The 27,510-nt window shown below is 45.0% G+C and overlaps 1 protein-coding gene across 2 annotated transcripts in view; it reads right to left on the reverse strand.

The window, feature by feature from the left end:
* ARL2BP (ARF like GTPase 2 binding protein) overlaps positions 1 to 27,510 on the reverse strand; it is a 411,377-nt gene that overhangs the window by 286,955 nt on the left and 96,912 nt on the right. For both annotated transcript variants that reach the window (XM_085638000.1, XM_085637999.1), the window contains exon 2: positions 4,481 to 4,550. In XM_085638000.1, coding sequence (XP_085494126.1) covers positions 4,481 to 4,521 — 41 coding nt within the window. In that variant the 5' untranslated portion in view covers positions 4,522 to 4,550. The remainder of the gene's footprint in view (positions 1 to 4,480; positions 4,551 to 27,510) is intronic.

Here is a 27,510-nt window from a genome sequence, read left to right on the forward strand (position 1 = left end):
TTCAGGGATTTCCTAAACAGGTGAGGATCACGAATGGCCCTCAAAGACAGGGGAAGGGTGTTCCAAGCAAGGCAGGCTCTTCGGGCGAATGAATTGCCCCCCAAGCGAACAAGCTCAAATTTAGAGGTCTGCATGAGCAGCAGTGAGGATGACCTCAACTGTCTCCTAGGAATATAAAAGGAGAATCTGACCTGCAGATACTTGGGGCCCAGACCATAAAGGGCCTGTTGTACAATTGACAACATTTTAAATTTAAGACGTGACTGGACGGGGAGCCAATGAAGTGCCCGCAGTTGTTCCAGGGCACTTTGCCGGGAAGACAGGCCGTCCAGAAGTCTAGCTGCCGAATTCTGGACCACCTGCAATTTCCTTACAAGGTAGCCAGGGCTCCCTACCAGGAGGGCATTAGCATAATCTAAACGGGAGAGAAGCAAAGCACGCACCACCGTTTCTCTAGCCCTGTCTGGGAGCAAGGGGAGAAACTTCCTAAGACTCCGCAAAAGCCCAAAGCATGTGCCAGCCAGACGGCTCCATTGATCGCTGGGGGACATGGAAAGCCCGAGGGCCAAAGTCTTGTTCTAAACTCAGAGGAAAAAGAGCCGAACAGCAAAACTTCCGACTTAGCCTCATTGCATTTCAGCTGTGCATTGGCCAGCCACTGAAATACCGAGGACAGACACTGATGAGGTTTGACCACCGAGTCGTCTGCTTTGTTCCAGGGAAACAGCAGTTGGGTATCGTCCGCGTAGGCCATCACTTTAGCCCCCAAGGACTCCGCCAGAAAAACCAGTGGAGTCACATAGATATTAAAAAGCAGAGGGCTAAGTGACGACCCCTGTGGTACCCCCGTGGTGACTGTCAGGGGAACCGAAGCGCACGGAGGGAGCCAAACCTGCTGCAACCTACCCTCCAAAAAGGACCTGATCCAGAGCAAAGCATTCCCAGACACTCCAATGACCGAGAGGCGGTCAGTTTGAATTTTCAAGCATAGGGTCTCCTTCGGCTTCTGAGTTAATCTGCATCATGGGGAAATCTTCCATAACCACCTTCAGGCCTTCCATTTCTATTTCCAATGGCATCCCGAAGACATGTATTCTGGATATGCATTTGAGGGTCTGCAAGTGGTACATTTATGTTTATAGTTAAATTGTGTCAATCGTCATACATTTCTGGGTGCTTGCCATATTCAAAAACGAACTGTTGGACTCCTTTTGTAGTCCCCTTCAGGATGCTCGGTTTTTGATTCAAAGCAGAAATTTGACTCAAGAATCTCCATTCTTTTTTCAATCTCATTTGCCTGCCTTCAAATCTACTTGATTTCTTTTGAAGGATCTTCATTGAGGGTATTTTTTTGGGACTGCTATAAATCAGACTTTTTTCAGTGGATCACTCGCTGTCCTCCGAATATATAGTGGTTGGCTTCCAATAAACTGAAGGACGAATTTCTTCATGATATGCTGCCTGACATTTTTTCTTGATTTCTACCACGGAGCCTAGACTCCGATTTGCCCTGCCAACTCCTAGTCTCTTTATTTGGGAGAAGTTTAGTATACACTCTGACAAGACGATGAACAAAGGAGTGCGATGCTTCCCTCTTTGTTAACCTGCACTTTTGCCCCAAATCCTTGGGGCAAAAGTGCTGCTTAAGGAAATTCTTTGAAGCCACTGTCCCTGAAATGGAGAGCCCTGTTTCTCTGTTTTATGCTTAACGGATATAAACAAGAAAGAACTGGCACCCTGTAGCATAACTTTTATAATCTTGAATGGGAGGAAGCAAGAATGCTTTATCAATAGCCTCCAATACCCGTTAGATAATGTGGTATAACCCCATCCAATGTGCTACAAAAATGTACATTTTTTTTACAAGATGACAGAAAAGGTGGAAATAAGAAAGTGTACAGTCAGTCCACAGGTTAATTAAATATCTTCGCTCACTCTACACATACCCTCAATAACGAAAGAATGGTGAAAAATGTGTAAAGGAAGAGAAAGTATCTCACGTGCGCACCACCAGAGGAGCTACTGGTTGGTTCTCACCAGCTTGCCCACGTCTATTTCATCATTGATAGCTTTCTCTTAGAAAAAACGTGAAGTGTCCAGTGCAAGAAAGAACAAACACACAACAAAAAAGTGTGAATGATGAAAACAAAAACACAAAAGATCTTTGACCTCTTGTGTCCAGGGAGGTGATCTTTGACCTCTTCTGCCCTGATGAAATTGCCAGAAACGAAGTGGCAATGAAACATGTTGGCCGTCATTATCAAGGTATTCAACATGCTGTGTTTTTAACCAGCGGGATAGACTCCTAACAAGAATAAAAGTATATTTGTGAGTCTAACCCCTTCTTTGTCTTTGTTGCACATCTTTTGTGTTCTTATTTTCATCATTCACACTTTTTTGTTGTGTGTTTGTTCTTTCTTGCACTGGACACTTCACGAGGCTATTGATAAAGCATTCTTGCTTCCTCCCATTCAAGATTATAAAAGTTATGCTACAGGGTGCCAGTTCTTTCTTGTTTATATTGTATTTGATTGGAGGGTGTTCTGGCACGTCTTCCCTCTCGAGCTCCTTTTTGACTTAATTATGCTTAACGGACTCTGCATGCCCAGCCATTTACATATTGTGGTATAGGCAGACCCTCCAGGATATCGCGATTTCGCGGCAATCCGCGAAATCGGCACTTTTGCAAAAATACCGCGATTTTTACTAAAGTGCCCGCGAAATCGGCACTTTTGTAAAAAAAAATGCGCGATTTTTACAAAAGTGCCCTTCAAATCCAATTTGCGATATCTCACTCTCCCCCGAGATTGCCTTGACCCCCCCCCCGATATCTCCAGACCCCCTTCTATTGGCGGGGGGGCTCTCGCCACGGGTCCAACCAATAGAAGGAGGGTCCTCACAACAGAGCAGGCGAGGGGGTGTATATTTACATTCCTCACCTGCCCTGCTGGCCCTGCTGTGCTGTTCCCGTCATAAGGACTGCAGCTGCTGCTCACCTCACCTCAGCCCAGGTAAGGATGCTGTGTTGTGGGGGGCCTGCCGCCTGTTCAGCGAGCAGTTGGCCCAGAGGGCATAATGTTTTTGGGGCCCGCCGCGCACTGGTCACGCCCTTCCTGGCATTTTTTTTTTTTTTTAATGGTTGTGGGCCCCAAAAACATTATGCCTCTGGGGCCCGCCGCACACTGGCACGCGGCGGGCCCACAACCATTTAAAAAAAATAAATGCCAGGAGGGGCCCGCCGCATGCCCAGTGTGCGGCGGGCCCCAGAGGCATAATGTTTTTGGGGCCCGCCGCACACTGGGCACGCGGCGGGCCCCTCCTGGCATTTTTTTTTACGGGTTGTGGGCCCGCCACGGGCCCAGTGTGTGGTGGGCCCAGAGGCATAATGTTTTGGGGCCCGCGGCACACTGGGCGCGCGGCAGGCCCCTATTGGCATTTTTTTTCTTAAAATGGTTGTGGACCCGTCGCGTGCCCGGTGTGCGGCGGGCCCGGGGGGGCATTCTTTTTGGGCCCGCCGCACACGGGGCATGCGGCGGGCCCTGAGGAGCATATATTTTTTTTTAAACAAATGTTGGGCCTGCAACATGCCCGGTGTGCGGCGGGCCCAGGTGGCATTCTTTTTGGGCCCGCCGCACACGGGGCACGCGGCGGGGCCTCAGGGGCATAACTTTGTTTTTAAACACATATATGTAGCCTTTAAGCCAAACAAAGTGTCTACATTGTAAATAAACCAAATACACATAGCTGTAGCTTGTTAAATACTTTAAAAAACGAAGATATCTATGTTTGTTGTAGGAGAAACTGCAAACTAAAATGCCGCAAAATTGCCGCTAAATTTCCATATTTGTGCCGCTAAATTTCCATATTTGTGCCGCTAAATTTGCTAATCCATGCCGCTATATCCTGGGGGGGTCTGATAGGAATACCTTATTTGGGAAAACAGAGGCCAAGACTAACGCTCTCCAGAGCTCACATGAAGTGGCTCTTTTCAAACCTGATCGGCTGCATCTCCACCAATACAGTTTCGAAAGAAAATACAAAATCCCTGTTTTTGAATTAAAGACTGCTTTTAAACAGAGCTTCGATCTCCAATTTCCCCCAAAATACAGAAGCAATGTAATATGGCTTACTTATAACACGGACCTGCTTTCTTCTGCCAAATAAACAACTCTACTGTTCATTGGTTATGTGATGAAATTAACGAATTTCTATGAATTGTCAGTCACTGATTGGGGGGGGGGGGGGGGGGAATAAAATATGGTGTCCTTACTAAACATATGTCCCAATAGCTGAAACAGTTTACTCGGAGAGCTACTGCAAATACTTAATATTATTTGCTATGCAAGAAGACATTTACTTAAGAGACAGGCTGTTCGCAGGAGGCAAAAAACAGTACATCACAGTCAATAATTTATTTTGGACAAATATGATTCTGCCAATCCAACAGCAAAGTCTACAATACAGAAATGTTTTCACTTACACTGATACCGCAAAATTCTCTTCTTCAAAATTTTCCATCATTACTGGTACATTCCTCGTGCACACCAAATCTTTTAACAGAAAACAAAACAAGATCAGGTTAAAGTCAAAACTTTTAACTTTGACATAATGATCGCACTATCATGTTCAATTTAAAACACACAAAAAAGCGCGGCAAACTTCTTTAACGATAAATGCCGTTTTCAAAATTGTAATTCCCCATTAGCAGAGATGGGTTGCATTCAATGTCCTCATTAACACAAAGGCGTTTTAAATAAGTCGATTGAGTCCCACATCGGCTGCGCAACTGGCAGAGAAGCAAGGTGAATTTCAGACTTGGCAGAGGTGAGAAATTCAATCTCTAAACACACAGGGTTAGCAGCTCCACCCACCTGTAATGGTAAATGGCAAGACAACAAAGGGAGGATGCAATAAAAAGATTGTTCCCTAGCAAGGTGGCGCCACTAATTAACCCTATATGTTCCCATCCATACTCCCACAACCTTGCCATAGTGAGATGCCACAGCATTCTGCCATACAAGCACCTGACATTATCAAAGCGCCGTCGCCGTCGGTCGTCTGTAAACAAAATAAAGTGCGTGCCTGTAATCCAACGCCTTTGGAATCGAATACTCCAACGCTCTACTTAGCGTCCTGGAGGTTGCTGCTCTTCACTTCCTGTGTCCACTGTCTTCCAGGAAGGACTGCTGCTATTTGCCCTGACTTCTTGTTCCCTTGCCATAGAGGTTTCTAGAATGTCCATAATTAAGCAGGACGTCTTTCAAGGATACAGATATCAGGCTGATTTCTTCTCCTTTTGGTGTTCTGCTTGAACCATAACAATCCAGAAAGATTGCTATATGTTGTGGTTTGTGAACCATTCTGTCTCACAAGCTACCTAACGAACGGTTCAATCTTAAAAGGTCTAGCAGCATTTCTTCTCGCATTTCTGTTCGCTGGTGATGCTGGTCCACGGTAGGGGACGAAGAACAAGCATTGGCAAACCTAACAAATTTTCATATAGCTAAAGATGCAATGGCACTCACATTTTCAAGCCTTCAAAACTGCAAGCAGCACTTTCCCATTTAGACTGCACTACCTTTGGCTTATACTAGAGGCCTCTCGAGCTATACAAACGTGCTTTCTATAGCAGATTGCTGTACTTTAAGCTGTTAATAGTGGGCCCACAGGCATACCTTGCCCCCTTTTCACAACACCACAGGGCAGACATAATATATACGCACAGCAGGGGAGGAGATAGATTAGGGGCCTGATTTAGAGTTTGGAGGATGGGTTACTATCACAAACATGATGGATATCCCATCCACCTTAATACAAGTTCCACAGGATATAATGCACTTCATTCATATATATAATGCACTTGCAATATGGTGGACATGGATCTGGCCCTTGGTTTGACAATTAGGTAGGTTCGGTTTGATATGTATAGTGGGTCAAGTATAGTAGGTAGGTAGGTTAGGTAAGTTATCGTAGATACATTATAGTGGGCATGGCAGGTAGGTTTATTTGGTGGGTATAATCCTTTGGGTACTGGATGTTAGTTATGGTATGTTAGGTAATGTAGATTAAGTATGGTAGCTAGGTATCGTAGGCAGCTATAACAGGTAGGTATGACAGGAAAGGTATCGCAAAACAATTACATTTTTGTCTAATATTTGAAAATGGTATTTAAAAATGCACTACTAAAGAGTTTTCTAGAATTACTTCTTGGTTATAACTTACAGCACTGTTAATGAAAAACAGGACTCATTCTTTTATTAATAAAGCACACCTTTTTGCTTTTAGATGACCGATTATTAAATGTAACGAGGTAAATTGTTTATGCTTATTGCTTACTATTCACAGCACGAAATATATAAAAAAAAATCATGTCTCGTAAAAGGAAAAGTATGGTTTAATAACAGAACTGTATGTAGGTGCTTGTTATCTATTATTATTAATAATAAATAACGGTTAAACAAGCATTGGCAAACCCATCACGTCAGTTTTCTTTTTTTACGGTGAAAGTGTTCTTTATTGCAATAACTGTATTATAGCCCCGTTATGTGGATGCACAAAGGCGGTAACTATTATCTGGCAGTCTGAGGCCTTGACTAGGAGACTGCCATCAAGAGACAGGGACCAAGAGGCATAGGCCCTATAGGTGAGAACTATCCATCATGGGATAATGTAACTTTGTTATTGGCTCTGTCCTCATACCGCATTCATGGGGCTGAGAGAATCTCACAGGTATGAGCAACAGTATAGTGGTTACCTTCTGGGTCCGACAAACCACACAGGTCAAGAACCCGCATAGCAGAGTCAATCAAGCAGCGTAAAATGGGTCACTGGCCCGACTCTGAGCGTTTGGTAGTGCAATCATATTAGCAGCTGAATCATGATGAGGTCAGCTGAACGAAGTGGCACGTGGTGAACTGGGTGTATGTATAGTGAGGTTATTGGGAGAGTTATGTTGTGCTATATGACATTGGTGTGTCGAGTGAGGGGTGTAATAAAAGACTGTTGGAGAGAGAATGGCATGTGAAATTGTTTAAATATCAGTGAATGCTGATTTGAGTAGTCAGTCAGACAATTACTTTATTCGATGCTTATAGTATAAGATCATAAAAGTTCAAATAAAAAACAATTTAAGAACATCAATCAATCAGTGTAAAATCAGGGATTATATACGTCAATATAAAAATAATAAAAACAGAGTTATAACAGTCACAGATGAGAAAACCAGTCACTAAAAACTGTTTAAAATTCATTCGCTAGTGTTGTGCTGCCGCCTGATCTTCCATGATTGAATTAAAAAAGACGCCACTGAAAGGCAAACCATAGGATTGGGCAGAAATTGTAAAAAGAACATTGCTACCCGACATTGTTTAAAATGGAGATTGCACATCATAGGGGAGATAAATCTTTTGCGTGGTTCCCTGTAAAATTTGCAGAAAAAGAAAATATGTAAATTTGACTGCACTGAGGAACCATCGCAGGGACAAGGGGGTAAATCATTTATAGAATAGATTCCTGCAGGGAGTGCCAGCATACACGGGATAAGATTTAACCGGAATCTAATTAGAAAGAATCTGTGTCATAGGTTGGTCACAGTAAAAAGATACAACATTGTCCCATCCAGATGCTTCGGACCTTCAAGGTATCATTTTACCAACGCCTTCGTGCAGTTTTTTTTGCAGTTTAGCATCTGTTCCTTGTTTAAGGAAGCAAGCTTTTAGCTCCCGTCTTGAGATGCTCATACAATCCCTGGGGGTAACAAATAGACGCTCCAAGCCTAAGGAGGAGAGAGTAGATTTAATGTACAAAATCCATGGAATCCTATGGGCATTATCCATGGATAGACAATCTTCAATTCATTTTTGGGTAATCTGAATGGACTCCCTTTTCCAAATGGAATGCCACAAGATAATTGGGGCCACAGAGATTGTATCAGACAGATATGGGACCTTCAATTCTGCATGGGTGATAAAGTTAGAACAGCTCACGGGGAGGCCCATTGATTTTTTCCAAAAGGTATCCTCTATCACTTGGAGGGCAGACAAATTAATATGGCCCCATATGCCTGCCCCATAGGTTGCTACCGATACTGATTTGGCTGCATAAACCTTTCTCACCATATCAATAGGTTTCGCCCCCATTTTTTTAAATAAAGGAGTGGAGAACAATTATACCAGTGATAGCCCTCTAGTGGCACGCATATGGGACCATGAAAGCTGCCTGTTGAACGTTACGCCCAGATAGGTAAAGGTATCGGTATGGGCTATTTTTTCCCCTGAAATATAAAATCTCGGCACCTTCCTATCCCTCTGACTAGGGATTAGGATGAAGAACTTTGACTCATTAGTTTTCAGCCCTAATTTTTGCATGTAGGTTACGTAGATCTTTAGTAACTTTTGTAGGGCGAGGCCCGTACGGGCAATTAGCACTGCGTCGTCAGCATACAGGAGGATTGGGGTGCACACATTGTTAATTTTAGGGACGTCTGGTGTTGAGTCCGTCAGGGGCACCTCAACCCCACTGGTGCAGATAGAAAAAAGAAATCAGGCAAGAATGCAACGCTGGCGGACTTCCCTATTAATTGGGAACACCCTGGTGCACTCCCTTTCCCTCCCATATCTGACGCAGGCCGTAGCTAATGTGTAAAGCTGCCTGATGAATATTATAATAGCCCTATCTATGCCCATTTCCTCCATTATCCTCCATAGATGTTCATGGGCCACGCAGTCAAACGCTGCAGAAAAGTCCATAAACGCAAAGTATAGTCTGACGGACTTTGCTTGGGTATAATTGGCGATTAATAGACTAAGGTTGAGGCACTGATCTAGAGTACCCATCCCCCATTTAAAACCATATTGGACCGGGATTATACCCTTACTTTTTTCTGCACATTCTTCTAAGCAGTTTAATAAAACCCTACCCATGAGTTTGGCTGTGCTATCCAACAAAGCTATTGGCCTATAATTTTTTGGTTCTGACTTTTCTCCCTTCTTATAAGTTGGTATTAATATTGATTTCTTACATGAGTCGGGTGGGCCCACTTTTGCGACTGTGTTAAAAACATTCGTCAGCACAGGGCCCCACAGATCTAGCTGGTCAATGAAGAAATTAATGGGTGTGCAGTCTGGTCCTGGCGCTTTGTTTGTGGAACACTGGGCAAGGGCTTCTTTAACCTCATAATATTCGAAACCCAGTGGTAACTCAATGAAAGGGATCACCGATACATTCTGAGGTGCCACCCCCTCCACATTGGGGTCAAATATGCGGGAAAAATACCCAACCCAAAATTCCTCGTCAACATGGCAATACAGTGTGGGAGCTGTTGATGGTTTAAGAAAGGGGGCGTTAATAATGCTCCAAAAAACCTTAGAGTTTTTTGCAATTGCCGCTTGATAGAGTTGATCCCAAGTTCCTTCCTTCAAAGTTTTCATTCTTTTTTTTTCTGGCCTGGTTATATTGGCAACGGAGTTGCTTCACTAAGATTTTATCTCTAGGAGTTGCCCTCAGGGCCTGGTGCTAAGTTGTTAATGATTTGTGTATTTGGATGAGTGCAATTGTATCAGAAGAATGTGCAAATATTGTATACAATTTGGCAGAAAACACACAGCATCATGAATTATTCTGTAATCTTTTCACAATCCGGAATTTGGACGTATTGGACATATTAGGTCCGGTGTTACTGGTCTACAATAAACATGGGCACATATTTGAGGTAGAAAATTACTATGTCATTAGCAAGTCAAAGACAGACCATGATAGTGGTGGTTGTGCCACTTTTTTGTCAACAAGTTTTACCTGGAAACATCAGGTCTACTGCCACTATTCAAATTTATTACATTGCATTGTATTTCCAAAGCAGAATTTGGGCCAATGCACTGTTTTTCCTTTCATTTTGGTCAATTTGCATATTTTACCTGGTCAGGAAAACAACCACTTGTTCAGCTAGTTTTTTCATCATATAAAAATAAGATTTTGCAGAAAGTAGGAATTTCTAAAGTTCTAATAATGGGAGATCTTAATGCTCCTGTTTCTAATCATTCACTTGCTCCATTTAAGGATAAAGAGCGGGAAGAGGCAATTAATATACCGGCCACCATGTTCCCCCCACTCAAGGGGAAAGAATAGAGGAACTCAGCTCCTGAAGGCATGAAGGGAACATGATTTAATTATCATAAATGGGAGGTTACAGAGCCATATTCTAGCTCATCCCACTCATGTCTCAGCAATATCAACTACGATAATTGACTAAGTTATTAGTTCATACATGGTTTTTCCCTATGTATCGGATTTAAAGGTGACAAATAATATTAGGAGTGACGACAATATTCTATTACTTACTAATAATGGCAAACCTGAGCATATACATTCCTGACAAATCTCTGATAGTGATGATATGTAATTTAGGGTTGTGAATGGGAAGATATTATGGGCTAAGAAAGGTAGACAGTCTCCATCAGTAGAATTCAAGAAAATCACTGAAACCCTTTACCCCTCAAGCTGGCTACCTGTTGCCATTTTTGAGAAGCACATGCAAAACTTTGTAAGGGTAACCCCGAATTTGGTATGTAGCATATGTAAAAAAATCCACAAGGCATTCTAAAGATTTCAAAAAATTATTTGTTTTTAATTAGCTTATTAATCACTTACAAAGAAGGCAATGCACCTTTTATTCCAAGGAGCATAATAAGCGGATCTCTTGTCTGAAATGAAGAAGAACTAGGTGGGTAAGAATCCAAAAAAAGACTCTTTAGGTCTGATAACATCTGGGTAAAAATAACAGAAGAGGTGAAATGTAAAAATCATAAAGACTTTTGGAAAAGTATTGGAGAGAATATCGTCTCTTTCTCTCCACCCAAGAAAATTATATTACAAGCATGGAATGGCAGAAATACTTACCTTCCCTCTATGCTTTGCATAATCAAATGGATAGCAATAGTGATATGGAGTCCCTTGGTAGGATATTTGTTTGGAGAAGTCCTTCCCTTTTCCCTCATTCTAGACAGGAGGTGTTGCATTATCATAAGGTTGCCAGGAATACTGTTGCAAGAGGTCCAGATCATTTACCCATTACTATCGTAAAACTGGATAGGGACCTATGGGCCTCCTACTTAGTGGTGCTCTTCCATTATTGTTATACAGAGGAGATCCCCAGTTTGTTGAGGGGTAGTGTAATCTTGCCGCTACATAAAAAAGTCCCCTTAAGCATACCTAGTAATTATAGGCAGATTACCCTGTTAGATGCCACAGGAAAGATGTTCTCTAAATGTGTAGTATCTAATCTACTAGAATGGATGGAGGAAAAAAATATTATTCCATTTAAGCAGGCATGGTTTAGAGCAGGCCATTTGACTCTGGATAATATAACTGTCATACATCTCATACTGGAGAAATATGTGAAACGAAGGGGGATGCCGGTCTATGTGGCCTATATGGACTACTCAACTGCATTTGATTGCATAGATAGGTAGACCCTTTGGAGGAAGTTGAGCGTTATGGGAATACCACAGGGTCTTCTGAAACCCATTACTGCTCTCCACACCGCGACCTGGTGTCATGTTATGCTAGGAGGTAGGAAGGGTATGACACCACAATCCCCTACCAGAAATAGTTTAAAACTTGGGTCTCTTGGCACCCCTCCTTTTCTAACTATATATGGTGAACCTGCCCGGTGTTTGGAGTAAGGTAGCTGGTGATGCCCCAAAATTAGGCTCTTATCCTTTCGGCACTCTCCTTTACATGGACGATATAGCCCTGCTAGAACTGACTACTAAAGGTCTTCAGAGACGTCTTGATATTTTGTCATCATATTCAGATGCTCAGTTCTTGAAGGTAAACATAAATAAAACAAAGGTCATGAGGTTTCGTCCAAAGGGGACTCGGGTAATAACAAAGTATAAGTGGCCTTATATTAACTCTGCCACTGAATTAGTAAAATCCTACCCTTATCTTGGAAAAATAATGTCAGCAAACTTGGCGGACAGCAAACATATTGCACATATATCAAATAAGGCTTCTGCACATGGAAATGCACTAAAGTCACCTTATGGAGCAACAGCTCACAGGCACTTTAATCATCTCTTAACAGTATATAAAATGATGATTCCACCAACACTTTTATATGCTATAGAGACAATAAATACCAATCAGTGGAACTTTATGCATAAGGTGGAGGGAAAGGTTGTTTGCGCTATTTGCACTTTAAAGTCTATGGTCTCTATAGAAGCCCTAAGGTTAGAATTAGGATTGGTGAGCACTTTCATAAAAGGATTGGCAGCTAATTTAAGATGATACCATTGTATTTTACATGCTAACGAAAAGTCCTTAAGGAGACTTACGGCCTCGGAATGTGTTGCTCATACTGTTGAGGGTGGATCGTTTTAAATTAATATTTTAACTGCACGTCAGCACTTTTCTTAGACTAGCTCAGATATTCAGAATATGAGCTATGTTCATCTTAAAAAATATCTTAAATATGCTATGAAAAATTGCTCCATGGAAAACTATATAGAGATGTGTAGAGCAAAACGCTGTTTCCCCCGTCCTATTCTATCATGTCAGGTATCAGTCCCTCAGGTATATTTGAACTGGAGTCTGGAATATAGAGTGCAAAGATGGCTATTGCTGTGTAAGCTGATATGTTTACCATTAAAAACTGTGACAGATGCACAGCATAATGTAAATTGGGATGAAAGAATATGCACCTTATGTTATAATGTTGTACAGACCACTTAACATGTTATATTTGCCCATCCTGCCTTAAAACATTAACAGATTTTTAAAACCATTAAAAAAAATATTATATTTCAACGGCAAGAGCTGCAATGGAGAGGATAAATTGTCAAAATAATGCACTAATGTGTTGTAAAATGTAAAAAAAAAAAATAGCTCTTTTTTAAAGTTGTACCGAAGGATGACATTTTGTATATTGTAGATCTCAATGTACAATCGAAATTTCTAATAAAAAAAAATCTTGAGCCTTGTAATATTTTTTATGGTTGCCGGCTTTCGCATGCTCACTGTACACCTGACAAACCTTTTAAGAAGCACAACTTGGAATGCCTGAGTGCTACAAAATCAAAGTAGCAAGGATCTTACAAATACAAAGTTTGCACAGCATGACACATGTGCTAGAAGATAGTCATGTAAAACCCAAAGAATGGGTAATTGTTTTTACGGGAAATATAGATCTTTGAGGGAAGGATGTGATTCAGGATAGAATCATTTGTTTTCTGAGAGTTTTGCTACATAACAGTTTCAGGGGTAAACGGGGGACAGTTCCCCAAGCTACAGATGAGTCTTTGGATTCAAAGGTGGCATCAGACACCACAAGTCTGCAAAAGTGAATGTGTCCCTAGGAGCCCCAGGCAACTTTCTGCATTCTTTACCAGGAGCACGTGGCAGGTTATCTACCTTGTGCTGCACTGGTGTATCTCCTTTGGTGATTGTAGATCAAGTAGGTGTTTGGTAGGGAGTTGTTCCGGCAAAAAATAAATCAAATCAGCAGAAACATGTAGGCACACGTGTTATTAGATTAACAAAATTATATAATTGTAACTACCAGTGGATTTCACATTTCGCACATCTCTTATTTATATGCTCAAGGCCTCTGGAACATCCGAAGGAGACATCACACTGATTGAATCCCTGTTAAAGAACTGCGTGGACTCCCTCAGACCAAATAAAACATTTACAGTTCTTATGCGCAGTGGGCATATTGTTCCTCCCTCGAACCCCCAACTTACCGAATACTAAGGCTACATAGTCTGGAATAAACCTCATACCTCTTTAACCGACTTCCACATGATCCCACCTTTTTGCCACCCTCTCTTATAGTTTCATTCTTTCTCCCTTTAGGACAGTTTTCCCATTTTTCTTTCTACGTTGTGCATTTTCCCTCTTTTGCACTCGGGAAATGTTAGATGAGAAAAAATAAATGCCCGTCACCGAAAAATAAGTTCCGATAGGCTCCATTGGCCCCAAAACTGAGTGCCGGTGCCCTCCACAGGCTCAAATTAAGCACTGTCAAAACCCTCACCTTACAGGCTCTAAAAGTGTGAATTCTAAACAGCTCCGCTGCCTGCAGTCTAATAAGTCAGAGTGTGGATTGGTTATAAGGCCCTTAGGGACATTGCTGAATTGCTAAGGTAGCATGAGCTTTGCTGCCATGATGCTGCTTTTGCGCACGTTACTACATGACTTTATTTTGCAAGACTTAGTTTATGCCTTTCACATGAGAACCGTCTGCTTTTCACGTTCTCTGCTGCGTTCTTGGAGTATAGTCTGAACACTTTGTACAAGGTCGATAAACAATGCCCCTTGTTATTCTGTTCTGGTCAGTACTTAGTACCTAGACACAACATGCTAAACACAGCTGCAATGCCGGAGACTCGTGCTTTGATATTACCGGGATGCATGTTGTTTTAACACACACTTGGAGAAAGCCGTTCCATGGAGAAGAGCTACACTGTTCCTATGATGTAAACCTTACATCCAGGCTTTAAGGTATGGGTTCTGCAGTCAAAACCCAGAGATCTTCCTTTATATAAATAAACTTCTTCCAGCCAAAGGGAGGGTGGTTAGGCTTTCTGGTCCTTATTCCACTGTCTTTATAAAATGACATCCCCCTTTGTATTCTATGGAATTATAACCATGCTAACCATTCATAGTTTATGCATTTTGCTGCAGATAGTGGCTCGTACACTGTATTGTAGAGCACGATAGTTAAAATCAACATTTTGAACTATTACAGTGACTCTGCCTATTCTTTTTGTGGACAAGTACGAGTGAGTGAGCGAAAGAGTAGGTCTTGCTACCACGATTCCTGAGAGCGTCTGGAGTGTTGTGTTCCGGGCTTTCTAATCATTTGTAGCTTCGTGATTTTTGGAGGAGAACGAATGAGACACTTTAGATAGTCGGTTTGGGGATTTTGGGTACTAAGGTGATAGGTTGGTACACCCCTATACACAAAGGTCCGGTTTTCCTGCACATACTTCTGTGTAGGTGCAGAATCCTCGCAACATGGTACCGCCAATGTTTGGTCTGGTTCTTATCTGTAAGACTCTTGAGTAGGGCTTGTGCTTGTCCACAATCCCCTCACTTCTGTTTCCGGAGACAGCTGCGACGGTGTAACCTCCTATATTGATGTGATATAGGTTTTTTCAAGCTTGAAGTTTTGAAAGGTTCCTTCACTTTATACCTAACCCGTTATTGCGCTGCCACGGTTTAGGTTAATGTTTGCCAACTATTGAATATGGCGGTTGATTTTACGCCTCCTGCTCGAGCACCGCTCAGGGCATATTTAGCACAATATTGAGTACCTGATGTGGGTGACGCTGTTATCTTTGTTGTGGAAGCGGGTCCAGCTTTCCGCTTGGAGGTGTTTATTCGTTCCGGCGGTCGATGGAACAGGCAGTTTGTTTGACGAGCTTACTGCCACCGCGACTCCGCAGGAATATTAACCGTATAGTACTCTTGAGGTTCCGCTAACAGCTTGGCAACAACAAATTTGGTTTAAAGGCGCCCTTCCTCACACAATAACGCTGGTCCGTTTAGGTCCTTTATCTATAGATCGGGCCGCATGGCCAGTTTTGGCTTGGTTTACCCCACATCCATATAGGCTGACAACAGCAATGCTTACAGAACTCTGCGTGTTACATACGTTGTTAATACACGTGCATCGAGCTGTGATACCGTTCATGTCGTGCAACTTTCAGGTGGGACCACCTGCCGTTGCTGTGCAACCTGTGGGTCCTGGTGCTGTGCCCATCAGCCCGCTTATGGTTAATTCAGTGATGGGCAAGCGTCCACAGAATAAGGATGACTTCCCTTATTGGCTTGCTGAGAAATTTGGACAACTAGAGGCTGTTTTTCCAAATACCAGTCCTGTGGAAAAACACAGGATACTAACTATTAGTTTGCCTAAAGACTTAATTCCCAAACTCGCTAATTGTAACACCTGGGGCAAGGTGTTTGTGGCAGTATATTCAAAGTGTTTTGGCTCTCCTTCCATGACTGTACTACCTTCCATGTTAAAACGCGTTCAAGATGAATACGGAACCAAATCATCTGTAGAGTTGGGGATGAGACTGGTGGGGGTGTTCGACGTGGTTGTGTTGTGTCCTTGTTGCACGACATAGATCCAGGTGCGTTCTCGTACTCGTACGTTGATGATATTTATCTGACAGACGATGAACTTATGCCGCATCTAGTCCGAGTTGACAATATCATTTTGTCCTTTGTCGACTATGGATACAAATGTAATTTTGCAAAATTGCACATTGCCCATTTGGAGGTGCTCTTTTTGGGCTATGAGCTCTATAGTGAAGGAAAGGGGCTCGCACCCCACTTCTTGGAGAAATGTGCGCAATTGCAACCCCCTTTTACACTGAAGAAACTTCAGTCCTTGCTGGGATTTTAAAATTTCGGGAGGACATACATTCCCGATTATGCCCAGCGTATCAAACCACTTTATGCATTGATACAACCAACATTTTCTTCTGCCAGCTGGCTTCCGGAACATACCTCTATCCTCAATTCTTTGCAATCTGATTTGCTTGTGACTAACTACTTGTTGACGCGTGATAACACCACGAACATGGTTAATACGTATAGTTCCAGGAACAGTGGGTTTCACTTATTTGAAGTTCAATGAGGGTGACACAGTACCTATTGCATACAAATCACATTTGTACACGTTGGCTGCAATGCGATTTTCCAATACTGAGAAAGTTTTGACAGCGGTGCAGATGGCGATTCTGAAAGATCGCTCTCTGGCCAAGGGTAAACGCATTCTTTTGGTCACGCCACTTCCTGCTTTAGAAACAGTGACAAAGGCGAGTGTGAAAAACTCTAAGGCTTTACATCCCTGTTGGATACAATGGGCGGCATCATTGACATCTGCTGATGTCACGTTGATCCTGGATCCTTCTTTTCAGACACGGGAGTTTTTACAGTATGAACATGTTCATCCTCCTCCTCTGTTCTTGCTTCCTTTGGATGAATACAAATGTATCAACTATACCGAAGAATCGGCTCAAACGGCCGTTGGTTCTAAGCACGCATATTCAGCGGCTTGCACAATTGTTTCTCGCTCAATTATGAATAGAGAGTTTAAGTCTTCCGTGGTGCATACTCAGGCACTTGGAGACTGTACGGCTCAATTGGTTTAGCTGCGTGCTCTTATTCTTGCTCTTGAGTTTGGGGATCCTAATGTGAATACTCTTAATGTATGAGATTCTTATTACTGTGTTCAATCTTACAATGACAACCTATTCTTTTGGTCTCAAAAAGACTATAAAGATTCTAAAGGCTGCGCAATTAAGCATAGGACGCTTTGGGTTCGAGTGGCAGACCTTAAACAACGTCTGCCCCTCACACAGGTTATCCACACTCTTGGCCATCAGGCTGATGAAGCGGCCAAGTCTGCAGTGGCCACGTGTTCCGTAGCAGCAGTTACAAGATCCATGACTAAAATTGATAATGATATCTTGGCAGCAGTAGCTGTAACAAGGGAGGGAACTGTTCATCCTCAGGGTTTCCCCTCTAAATACTCTTATCATATAACTACCAAACAGGTTCCTTATGCTAAGATTCCTTCAGTTGGTGATCGGCTGATTCTCAACTTGGACCGCACACCTGCATTGATCAAAAGCCGCGCACGAGGGCATGGCTTCTGCACATGTCGGGGTGTCGGCCACAGTCTCTATTTTACAGCAAATTACTGGTGGTGTGGTTTATATAAACAGACCCATAATTATGTACTTTCTTGTGACATTTGTCAACAAATTAAGCCGTCTCCGGTCACACGCCTGCCACAGACACAGCTGTATATCTCTAATCATCCTTTTGGCTGTGTATATCTTGATCACTGCGGTCCATTTTCTTCTGGTACTGCATATAAATATATATTTGCTGCAGTGGATTCGTGCACTAGATTCCTTTGGGTTTGGCCACAACGCAGTGCTGACGCTCGAAATGTCATCAGGGATTTGCGGGTCTTTGTCAGCATGTTTGCTTGTGGTACCTTCCATTCGGACCAAGGTCCAGCGTTCGCCTCTAAGGCGTACAAGGACGCGATGAAGTCGATTGGGGTACTGGTGCAGTTTTCATCTCCATACAGGACTGAGGGCAATTCAGTTGTGGAGCGAATGAACCGTGACTTAAAGCAATCCTTGACAGCTAGAGTCTTAGGTACCGGCAGGAACTGGCTGGCTCACTTGTATGGGGTTCAACGTGCACTCAATAATATCCCTAGAAGATCTCTGGGTGGGCGGACCCCTTATGAAATGCTCTTTGGCATTAAAATGTTTGTGCCAGACGTTGATGGTCTAGACGTTGTGGCGGCTGCCGCAACCTTTAACGTGAATAATCATTCTACTGTGTTAAAGGATCTGCAAACGACCCGTGACAGTTTTGCAACTGAACATTTACCCTCTTCCACTGATGCAGCACTGCTAATTCCAGTTGCCGGCTGGCTTCCCAAAATCGGAGATCTGGTACGAGAAAAGTTGGAGAACAAGAAAATGTTGGTCCCTCTTATCGTGCACCGGTTCCAGTGCTTGGACTGAAGGGTACTTGTACAGTGAGTTTACCAGCTTTACCTGGTCGCAAAGACAACAGATATAGATCAGTGGACAATGTCAAGTTACACCGTGTGGCCGATTATGAATAGCGTCACACCTGCTGTTTCCCGTAACGCAAGATCATTGGATCTTGCGATGTCATCATCTTTCACTGTTCTCCGTGTGCCTAAGGAAGTGTTGGACACTGGAATCGACCTTTCACCCGTCCTGTCTCCATCTTCCAACACAGACGTCGAGTACACATATCCTACAGATGAGTCCACTGTTGAAGTACCGATGAGTCCTCGACAACATCAGGCGGACCCGGCACTACCACCGCTAATTAATAGAACGACAAGTGGTTACTTTTGAGATCATGCCAGCTTCTCTTCTGACTCCTCCTCCTCGACATTCAGTTTGGCAGTCCCACCGACTAAATTAAGTATTTTCTTCTCTTGGTTCAAAAAGACTTACCTTGTCCCTCCATGGATCTACATTTGGTTGGTGCTTCTCCTGATTTTCCTCTTCATGTCAATTTGATTTGTTACAGTATTCTTTTTGCTCATCAATGGTCACTATTTGCCAGAACGCTCTGCTGTGAACTTGGTCGATGGAATTCTGGCCCCTCACACATCGTCCCATATCATGAAATGTGATCAGACACTTGTGAACATTTCAGCATGCCCGGTTGCAGATGGCATCGTTTGGGACAAAGTAGCTTTTGAAATCCACGGTCCGACCGAGGTGCTCAGGGTGCCACACATATTTTGGGTCTCATTAGAAAACGTGGTAACACGTGACATACATTCTAACGATTGGGATGTGCAAGCAGTACATGCATTATTTTCCGATTTGAAATATTATGCTGCTTTTGATGCTGAAGACTTGTATTAAAATTCCACCAATTATGCTGATCTCTTTTGTTATTAGCATTATGGGCATCATTTTTTGCAGCAAACAAATACGTTAAGACCAGTTTTAAATTACACTCAATGGGAACATTGTCCTACTCCTATACAGGGGAGTTCGAGAACTCTTAGGGATAAATTCACATATTTTACTTATTATGATACATCTAATCCGGAGTCCTACTTTTTTAACCTACACTTGTCTCCTCAATCTAAATTCATATTGACCCACACTAAATTAATATACTCAAACTCTTTTAGGGCTAATTTGGCCACACAGGGTTATGATCACTGGAAAGAAACCATTGAGTTAACCCCTTCAGTGCCCATGACGAGATGGTCTCGTCATGGGCCGCGGTTGCGCTGTGCCCATGACGAGACCATCTCGTCATGAACTCCGCCCGCTAATAGAAAGCCCGGCACAGGGCGGTGAAAGGGCGGGGCACTTAAGAGGTTAAAGTCGATTTGGGGTACTAAGAATTGGCAGGTTCAGGGAACTGAAGCATTACATCGTGCCTTCCTGATTCCAACTCAAATTTTATTTTTGAATGATACAGTGTACCAAACCACTTGTTTTGGCTTGGCCACTGAAAAAAATGTGAATAAACCGTCCATTCCGTCCTTGGCGGAATACGACAATTGGTGTGCTCAGACGGAATTATACTATCGATGCGTTACAGGCATTGTTTCAAAACGGCACTTACAACATCTTTGAACTTGATTCATCCAGATTGTTGGTGTGGCAAATAAATTCTAATGCATGTCAATTGCTTTTTTATAATGTAACACATGGTTTCCCACAGACTAGACAGGATCCTCGTTATCCACTTACATAATCGGTCACCACGTACTCAGTGGGTCAATTATGCCAACAATGGTTGGAACATTCCACCATGGCATCTGTGAAACAACACCTGAAGCTCTTATCGAATGACATTAATTTGGCTGTTTTCATCTTAGGGCCAAGAAATGAAAGATCTAAGATTTATTTATGCCGCTTACAATGAAATTTGGAAACTTTCGCAGATGGAGGAATCATTCCCTCTTCGCCAAATTAATCAAGCTAATTTAGAAAAAGTCCTTGCAGTGGTCGACAATAGTATTAATACACTTTCATTACACATTTATACATTAGATAATATTGATTCATCTCTTATTGATATTGTTCAGAGTGATGTATCTGTGTTGTATCACGGTCAGAATCAATTAAGATCTGTTATGCAGTTTGCATAGACTTTGCAAACACTCAAGATGGGAAAAGTCCCTTGGGATTATTTGAATGCTTCTGCTTTGTTTCTACCTTTTAATCTAACTGATAAACAGAGATTTATTTCCATGAAAGATGCTGCTTACACACTGTAGCATATGAAACAATTAGAGCCTTTACCATTCTCTGTAGCGGAAACAGACTCTGCTGTTTGATTAATTCATGGGGTTATCTCTCTCCCTTTCTCGCCGTTTCAATTTAAGTTGTGCATGCAACATTTTCCAATTGGTTGTTTTGAACCACTGGGTAGAGCGTTTCTCCACAAATTATGGTCCCTGCCTTTCACTTACAGATGTCAGCAGGAAGATAAGGACGTTTTTCTAATAGGGTAGGACTGCGATTCCACAGTGGGATATTTCCTGGTTTGCAAACACATTAAATTGCACGGCGCTTGTAACGTTTCGGTGCCTAATCTGCCTTGTTTTTTAAAAGGGAAGCCAGTGCGGTCAATAATTCCTGCGTTTACTTTGCTTTCTAACGGCAGTTATCTTATTTTGAACAACTAAGACTGCTGTGGTTTACAGGCAGGAGTCCCGTATTTAGTAACAGTTTCCCAGCGCGTAACTTGTTGTAGGAATTTGCTCTCCCCCCCCCCCCCCCCCCGCAGGGAGAGTAGATAGTTCAATTTGGCCTTCCATTTCTACTTTGAAGACGGATTTCAACAAATTGAGCAGGCTCAAGGCGCTATTATTCCAACAAGAAGCAGAACTCACTTCGGCTCGTGAGACCTTCGAGTTACAGGTGGTTAGAATTTCTAGCAAGATACAGTCCCTTCTGAATACTAACTTCCCACTTCATTTTGGAGAGCTTATACATCAAATATTCAATGCGTCAGACACTAAAGGCCTTGCACATTTTTTTAAACATGTGGGATCTGGCCTTGTGATTACCTTTCAGACAATATTTGGAGTAATACCGGCTTTTTTTCCAGCATCTTCGGAGGATTACCTTTAATATTGGCCTTAGCTGTTGGAATCCTGCTTCTTCTGTTCCTGCTGCGCAATGACTGCTCATCTTGTAGTACTGCACAGACCAGGCCAGTTGAAACTGTACGGGATCGAATGCAACAAGTTTTTGGATGCCTGCCATTAGCAACTCTTAGCGTGGATTATGGATTGATTTATCGCTTTGCCTACTTTACTTGCGTGCAAGCAGTCTTCTACTGTCAGCGATGCCCCTTCTATTGGGCTATGGATTTGTGCCTCTCCAATACATCATGTCCACTCCCGGATTTTAACCAGTTGATGGGTCCCTTAGAGGCCCATGACCAGGCTTGTTCTGGGGATGGCGGTATGGCGCCTGCAGCAGCGCTTGGAGTATTGGCTGAATGGGATATCTGTGCGGCTGCACAGAACTTCCAGCATCGGAGTTTCATTGAATATCACGCAAGTTGTCCTGTTATGCTTTTGGAAGCGTCAGATTAAGAGGAGCATGTTTGTTCCTTCGACCTACTTGATTGGATGTGTAGGACTTGGCCCTTTTTCCCTCATTTGTTTTCATTTTCCATGTTGATCCAGATTCAGGGAGCCATTTTATCGACCCCTGAAACTTCTGTCTGAGGGCCTGGAGCACAAAATGGTGGCCACCTGTGACATCACCAGCATCCACTGGAACCTGCTAGCACCTTCCAGAACATTCCAGAACCCTGTGACAGTTGGAGGCGGTTTAGAATGTTGGGAAGCTAAGACAGAGTGTTGGCAGTTGGAGCTGGCAGTTGGCACCTGACTGGTGAAGAGAGAGGAGCACAACAGTGAAGGAGGAAGGAGTGAAGCAGCAGGGGTGGAAACTTGTGCCTGGAGTGGGGTCCATAAACCCACCCTTGATACTTGTCCCTACTGATGGATCCCAGCCTGTAGCCCTGTGTGGGAAGAAGCCAGAAAAACTCATCCTAAGGACCTGGACAGCAGGAACAGGCCTTAGAAGCAGAAAGCAGCAAGATCCTGACCTGGAAACTGGTTTCCCTGGAGTCCGGCGTCGAGTAGCCTAAGACCTGGAGCCCGAGGTGGAGAAGCGGCGCTGACTGAAGAAGCAGACGTCGTACCCGGAGCCGCCTGAGGTCGTGAGAGGGCGCCGACGGAGGTCGTGAGGAATACCAAAGGTCGAGGAGGAAGTTAACCGAGGTCGAGTGAGCGGCGTCATCGGAGGAGTGGAGTCCGCCCTCCGGAGTCGTCGGAGACCGAGGTGAAGTGTACCGGAGGTCGGGAGTGAGGATCGCACTCCGGAGTCGCCCGGAACCTGAGAGGAGGAGCACCGGAGGTCGGGGGTGAGGATCGCACCCCGGAGTCGCCGGAAGTCGACATCGAGGCCAGGCCGGCCGACGTCATCGAAGCCGAGAGCGCCATCGGACCGGAGCCGCCCGAAGTCGACATCGAGTAGAGACTGCCCGACGCCGTCGAATCGGAGGTCGAGATCGAACCGAGGCCGCCGACATCGGACCGGACCCGCCTACCGGCGTCGTCTAGAACTGACATTGTGCCGAGGCCGCCGAGACCGAACCGGAACCGCCTCACGGCATCGACACGACTCCAGCGGCGTCGGAGCATCAGAAAAAGGGCAGTAAGTGGAGTGGAGGGCGCCTAAGGCCCTGTGGAGACCTGAGAGACTGCTCTAAGGGGCTAGGGAGGTGCTGGAACCAACCTGACTGTGCCAGGGGTGAATTGGGACTAACCTAGAGAGGTTGTGTGGAGAGAGAAAGCCAGGGCACTGGTATTCCCCCCTTGATCTACCTCAGTTTAGGCCTCAGCCTTGTCCCAGCCAGGGAGTAGTCCCCCTCAAGCCTTCCACAACCCTACAAGCTGTGCCTGGGCCAAATCAGCCTTAAGAATTGAAAAGTGATCTGATTACATGAGTGTTGCTTTATACTTTTAATTATTTATTGGGGGCACTGTATTTATTGAGTTTTTACATATTTATTGCTTCACTATATTTATTGGTCCACAGGGCTTGTTGGTGTACAATATTTATTGGTGACAGTATTTATTGCCTCAGAATATTTAATTGCCTGTATTACCTGCACTTATATTTATGTCCCTTGTATTTATGATCATCCCTATTTATTGAATCTTCAGACAATATTTATTTGACCTGCACTATTTAAAATTTGTATATTGTGATTGACTTATTTATTTTCTCCAATCAGCAACTAAGAGAAAAAGCAGATAAAGAAAGTTATTTTCATAATTTTTACGGTGTAGAGTCGTTTTTGGAACGGATGCACGCATGGTTATTGTTTGGGTATGTTGTATGCTTAGCACGGAGCCTGATTCCTGACCACTCGAGCCAAGCTACCACAGTGTGTTCGGGGAGTCCACCACCACCCTGCGGAGTGGGAGTGGGCTGTTTCCAACATAAATTGGTGTCCAGTGGTGGGATAGAGCTGTGCCTACGCATACTCAACAATAACTGTGGGTAGTCCATAGGCCTACACCGGGAGTTTTCTCAAAGCGGCCTTCCTAATTGTGGGTTTTTGTTTTTTCCAAATTTACTCTGGTGGTGGGAGGAGGTATTATTAAAGGTACCCCCCTGCATTGTTACTGCACAAAACCTGTCCTCTAACCTGAGTGGGCAAGATGGAGTTTGTACTAGAAAATCTAGAAACGTACACTGTGGCCCAACTCAGGGAGTTTTGCCAGCGGGAGGGGGTGTACTGCCCCCCAGGAGCAAAGAAGGGTGCACTCCAAACTAGCTTAAGGGCTTGGGGGGAGGCACGCCGAGAAAGCAAGGCTGAGGAGGAAGACAGGGATAGAGAGCCTGACCCCGAGGGGGCTGAGATGTACCAACCTGAGGTGGGGAACCTGTCAGCAGGGCCCAGAACCATTTCTAGGAAGGGCAGCAGTGCCTCTAGCGGTGGCTTGTCTGAAGTGGAGCTAACGGACCGGAGGGAGAAAAGACAGCTCACATGGGACTTAGCAAGGCTGGAAAAGGAGAAGGAGGAGAGAAGGATGGCGCACGAGCTTCAGATGAGGGAGTTGGAGCTGCGTGCCCTCCAGATGAGTGTGTCCAGCGAGGACACTGGTGGCAGCATACCGGAAGCTCCACAGGAGCTAGAAGTTTATTTACCCCAGGATGACATCACCAGGGTGTCTGAGGAGGCATTGGGGTGGGAACCTGAAGGGGGTAGTGCAGGGATCTCCCAACCCAGCGAGGTGGGAGAAGTGGCAGATAGCCCAGCTAGGTCCCAGGGAGAGAGGGTTGTAGGGCCTCACGACCTATCTGTAGGAAGGCGTGAGACGGGGAGGTGTCCCGAGGTGCCCCAACCGAAGTCTCAGGGCCTGGAGAGTTCCGCAAGGGAGCCCCAGGTTGGGAGCCTAGGCTGTCCCGATGTGCCCTCCAGTGCAGGGGAGCCCCTAGTGTCAGGAGGACCCAGGGCAACTGTAACCAGCGCGCCTGAGGTTCTGGGGTTAGCCCAGTTTCAGGGTTTAGGTCCTGGGCTGGGATGCCAGGCTCAGGGGTTGCCTGACCTGGCGGGTGGGGCCTCTGTTAACCGGGTCCCCCCGAAATTGACTTCCAGGGGTACTTTTTCCGTTAGGAGGGTGCTGAAATCTGGAAGGGGGTGCAGAGGGAGGAAGGTCTCGCCTCGGGCACCGACTCAGCCTAAGGGTTTAGACCCTAGGTTGAAGGATCAGTTGAGGGGTCAAGGCCCTAGACTGAGAAGGAAGTGTTGGTCTGAGGGTGCCTCGCAGGGTAGGGTGAGGAACCCCAGAAGGAGAGTTAGGGGGAGGAGAGCCTCGCCCCTGAAGGCTGGTCAGCCTAAGGGTGTGAACCCCAGGAGGAAGGACCAGAGGCAGTTTAGGACTGCAAGGAGGAGGACCGGAGTGGTCAACGGGCACTACAGGCCTGGGGCTACTGCCCCCCACTCCGCGAGATCACCCGGGCCAGAGTCATCTGGACGGCCCAGGGGCCGGTCCTGGCCACAACTAGCTAGGGAGCCCCGGTGGGGTGGTTTTGTTGGTCCAGGGAGGCTTGTTAGGGAACCATTGGGTTCCAGAGCGGAGGAGAACTTGCGGGTGCTCTTGCCGTTGCGGGCCTGCGTCCACCTTTTCTCGCCCCAAGCAGGGAAGACCATCAAGGCATTGATCGGTCTACCCTGGCTTTTGGCTGGAAGGGGGTTATGTAGGACTTGGCCCTTTTTCCCTCATTTGTTTTCATTTTCCATGTTGATGCAGATTCAGGGAGCCATTTTATCTACCCCTGAAACTTCTGTCTGAGGGCCTGGAGCACAAAATGGTGGCCACCTGTGACATCACCAGCATCCACTGGAACCTGCTAGCACCTTCCAGAACATTCCAGAACCCTGTGACAGTTGGAGGCGGTTTAGAATGTTGGGAAGCTAAGACAGAGTGTTGGCAGCTGGAGCTGGCAGTTGGCACCTGACTGGTGAAGAGAGAGGAGCACAACAGTGAAGGAGGAAGGAGTGAAGCAGCAGGGGTGGAAACTTGTGCCTGGAGTGGGGTCCATAAACCCACCCTTGATACTTGTCCCTACTGATGGATCCCAGCCTGTAGCCCTGTGTGGGAAGAAGCCAGAAAAACTCATCCTAAGGACCTGGACAGCAGGAACAGGCCTTAGAAGCAGAAAGCAGCAAGATCCTGACCTGGAAACTGGTTTCCCTGGAGTCCGGCGTCGAGTAGCCTAAGACCTGGAGCCCGAGGTGGAGAAGCGGCGCTGACTGAAGAAGCAGACGTCGTACCCGGAGCCGCCTGAGGTCGTGAGAGGGCGCCGACGGAGGTCGTGAGGAATACCAAAGGTCGAGGAGGAAGTTAACCGAGGTCGAGTGAGCAACCGAGGTCGAGTGAGCGGCGTCATCGGAGGAGTGGAGTCCGCCCTCCGGAGTCGTCGGAGACCGAGGTGAAGTGTACCGGAGGTCGGGAGTGAGGATCGCACTCCGGAGTCGCCCGGAACCTGAGAGGAGGAGCACCGGAGGTCGGGGGTGAGGATCGCACCCCGGAGTCGCCGGAAGTCGACATCGAGGCCAGGCCGGCCGACGTCATCGAAGCCGAGAGCGCCATCGGACCGGAGCCGCCCGAAGTCGACATCGAGTAGAGACTGCCCGACGCCGTCAAATCGGAGGTCGAGATCGAACCGAGGCCGCCGACATCGGACCGGACCCGCCTACCGGCGTCGTCTAGAACTGACATTGTGCCGAGGCCGCCGAGACCGAACCGGAACCGCCTCACGGCATCGACACGACTCCAGCGGCGTCGGAGCATCAGAAAAAGGGCAGTAAGTGGAGTGGAGGGCGCCTAAGGCCCTGTGGAGACCTGAGAGACTGCTCTAAGGGGCTAGGGAGGTGCTGGAACCAACCTGACTGTGCCAGGGGTGAATTGGGACTAACCTAGAGAGGTTGTGTGGAGAGAGAAAGCCAGGGTACTGGTATTCCCCCCTTGATCTACCTCAGTTTAGGCCTCAGCCTTGTCCCAGCCAGGGAGTAGTCCCCCTCAAGCCTTCCACAACCCTACAAGCTGTGCCTGGGCCAAATCAGCCTTAAGAATTGAAAAGTGATCTGATTACATGAGTGTTGCTGTATACTTTTAATTATTTATTGGGGGCACTGTATTTATTGAGTTTTTACATATTTATTGCTTCACTATATTTATTGGTCCACAGGGCTTGTTGGTGTACAATATTTATTGGTGACAGTATTTATTGCCTCAGAATATTTAATTGCCTGTATTACCTGCACTTATATTTATGTCCCTTGTATTTATGATCATCCCTATTTATTGAATCTTCAGACAATATTTATTTGACCTGCACTATTTAAAATTTGTATATTGTG

Source organism: Triturus cristatus, chromosome 12 (genome assembly GCF_964204655.1).
Source record: "Triturus cristatus chromosome 12, aTriCri1.1, whole genome shotgun sequence".
Classification (NCBI taxonomy): domain Eukaryota; kingdom Metazoa; phylum Chordata; class Amphibia; order Caudata; family Salamandridae; genus Triturus; species Triturus cristatus.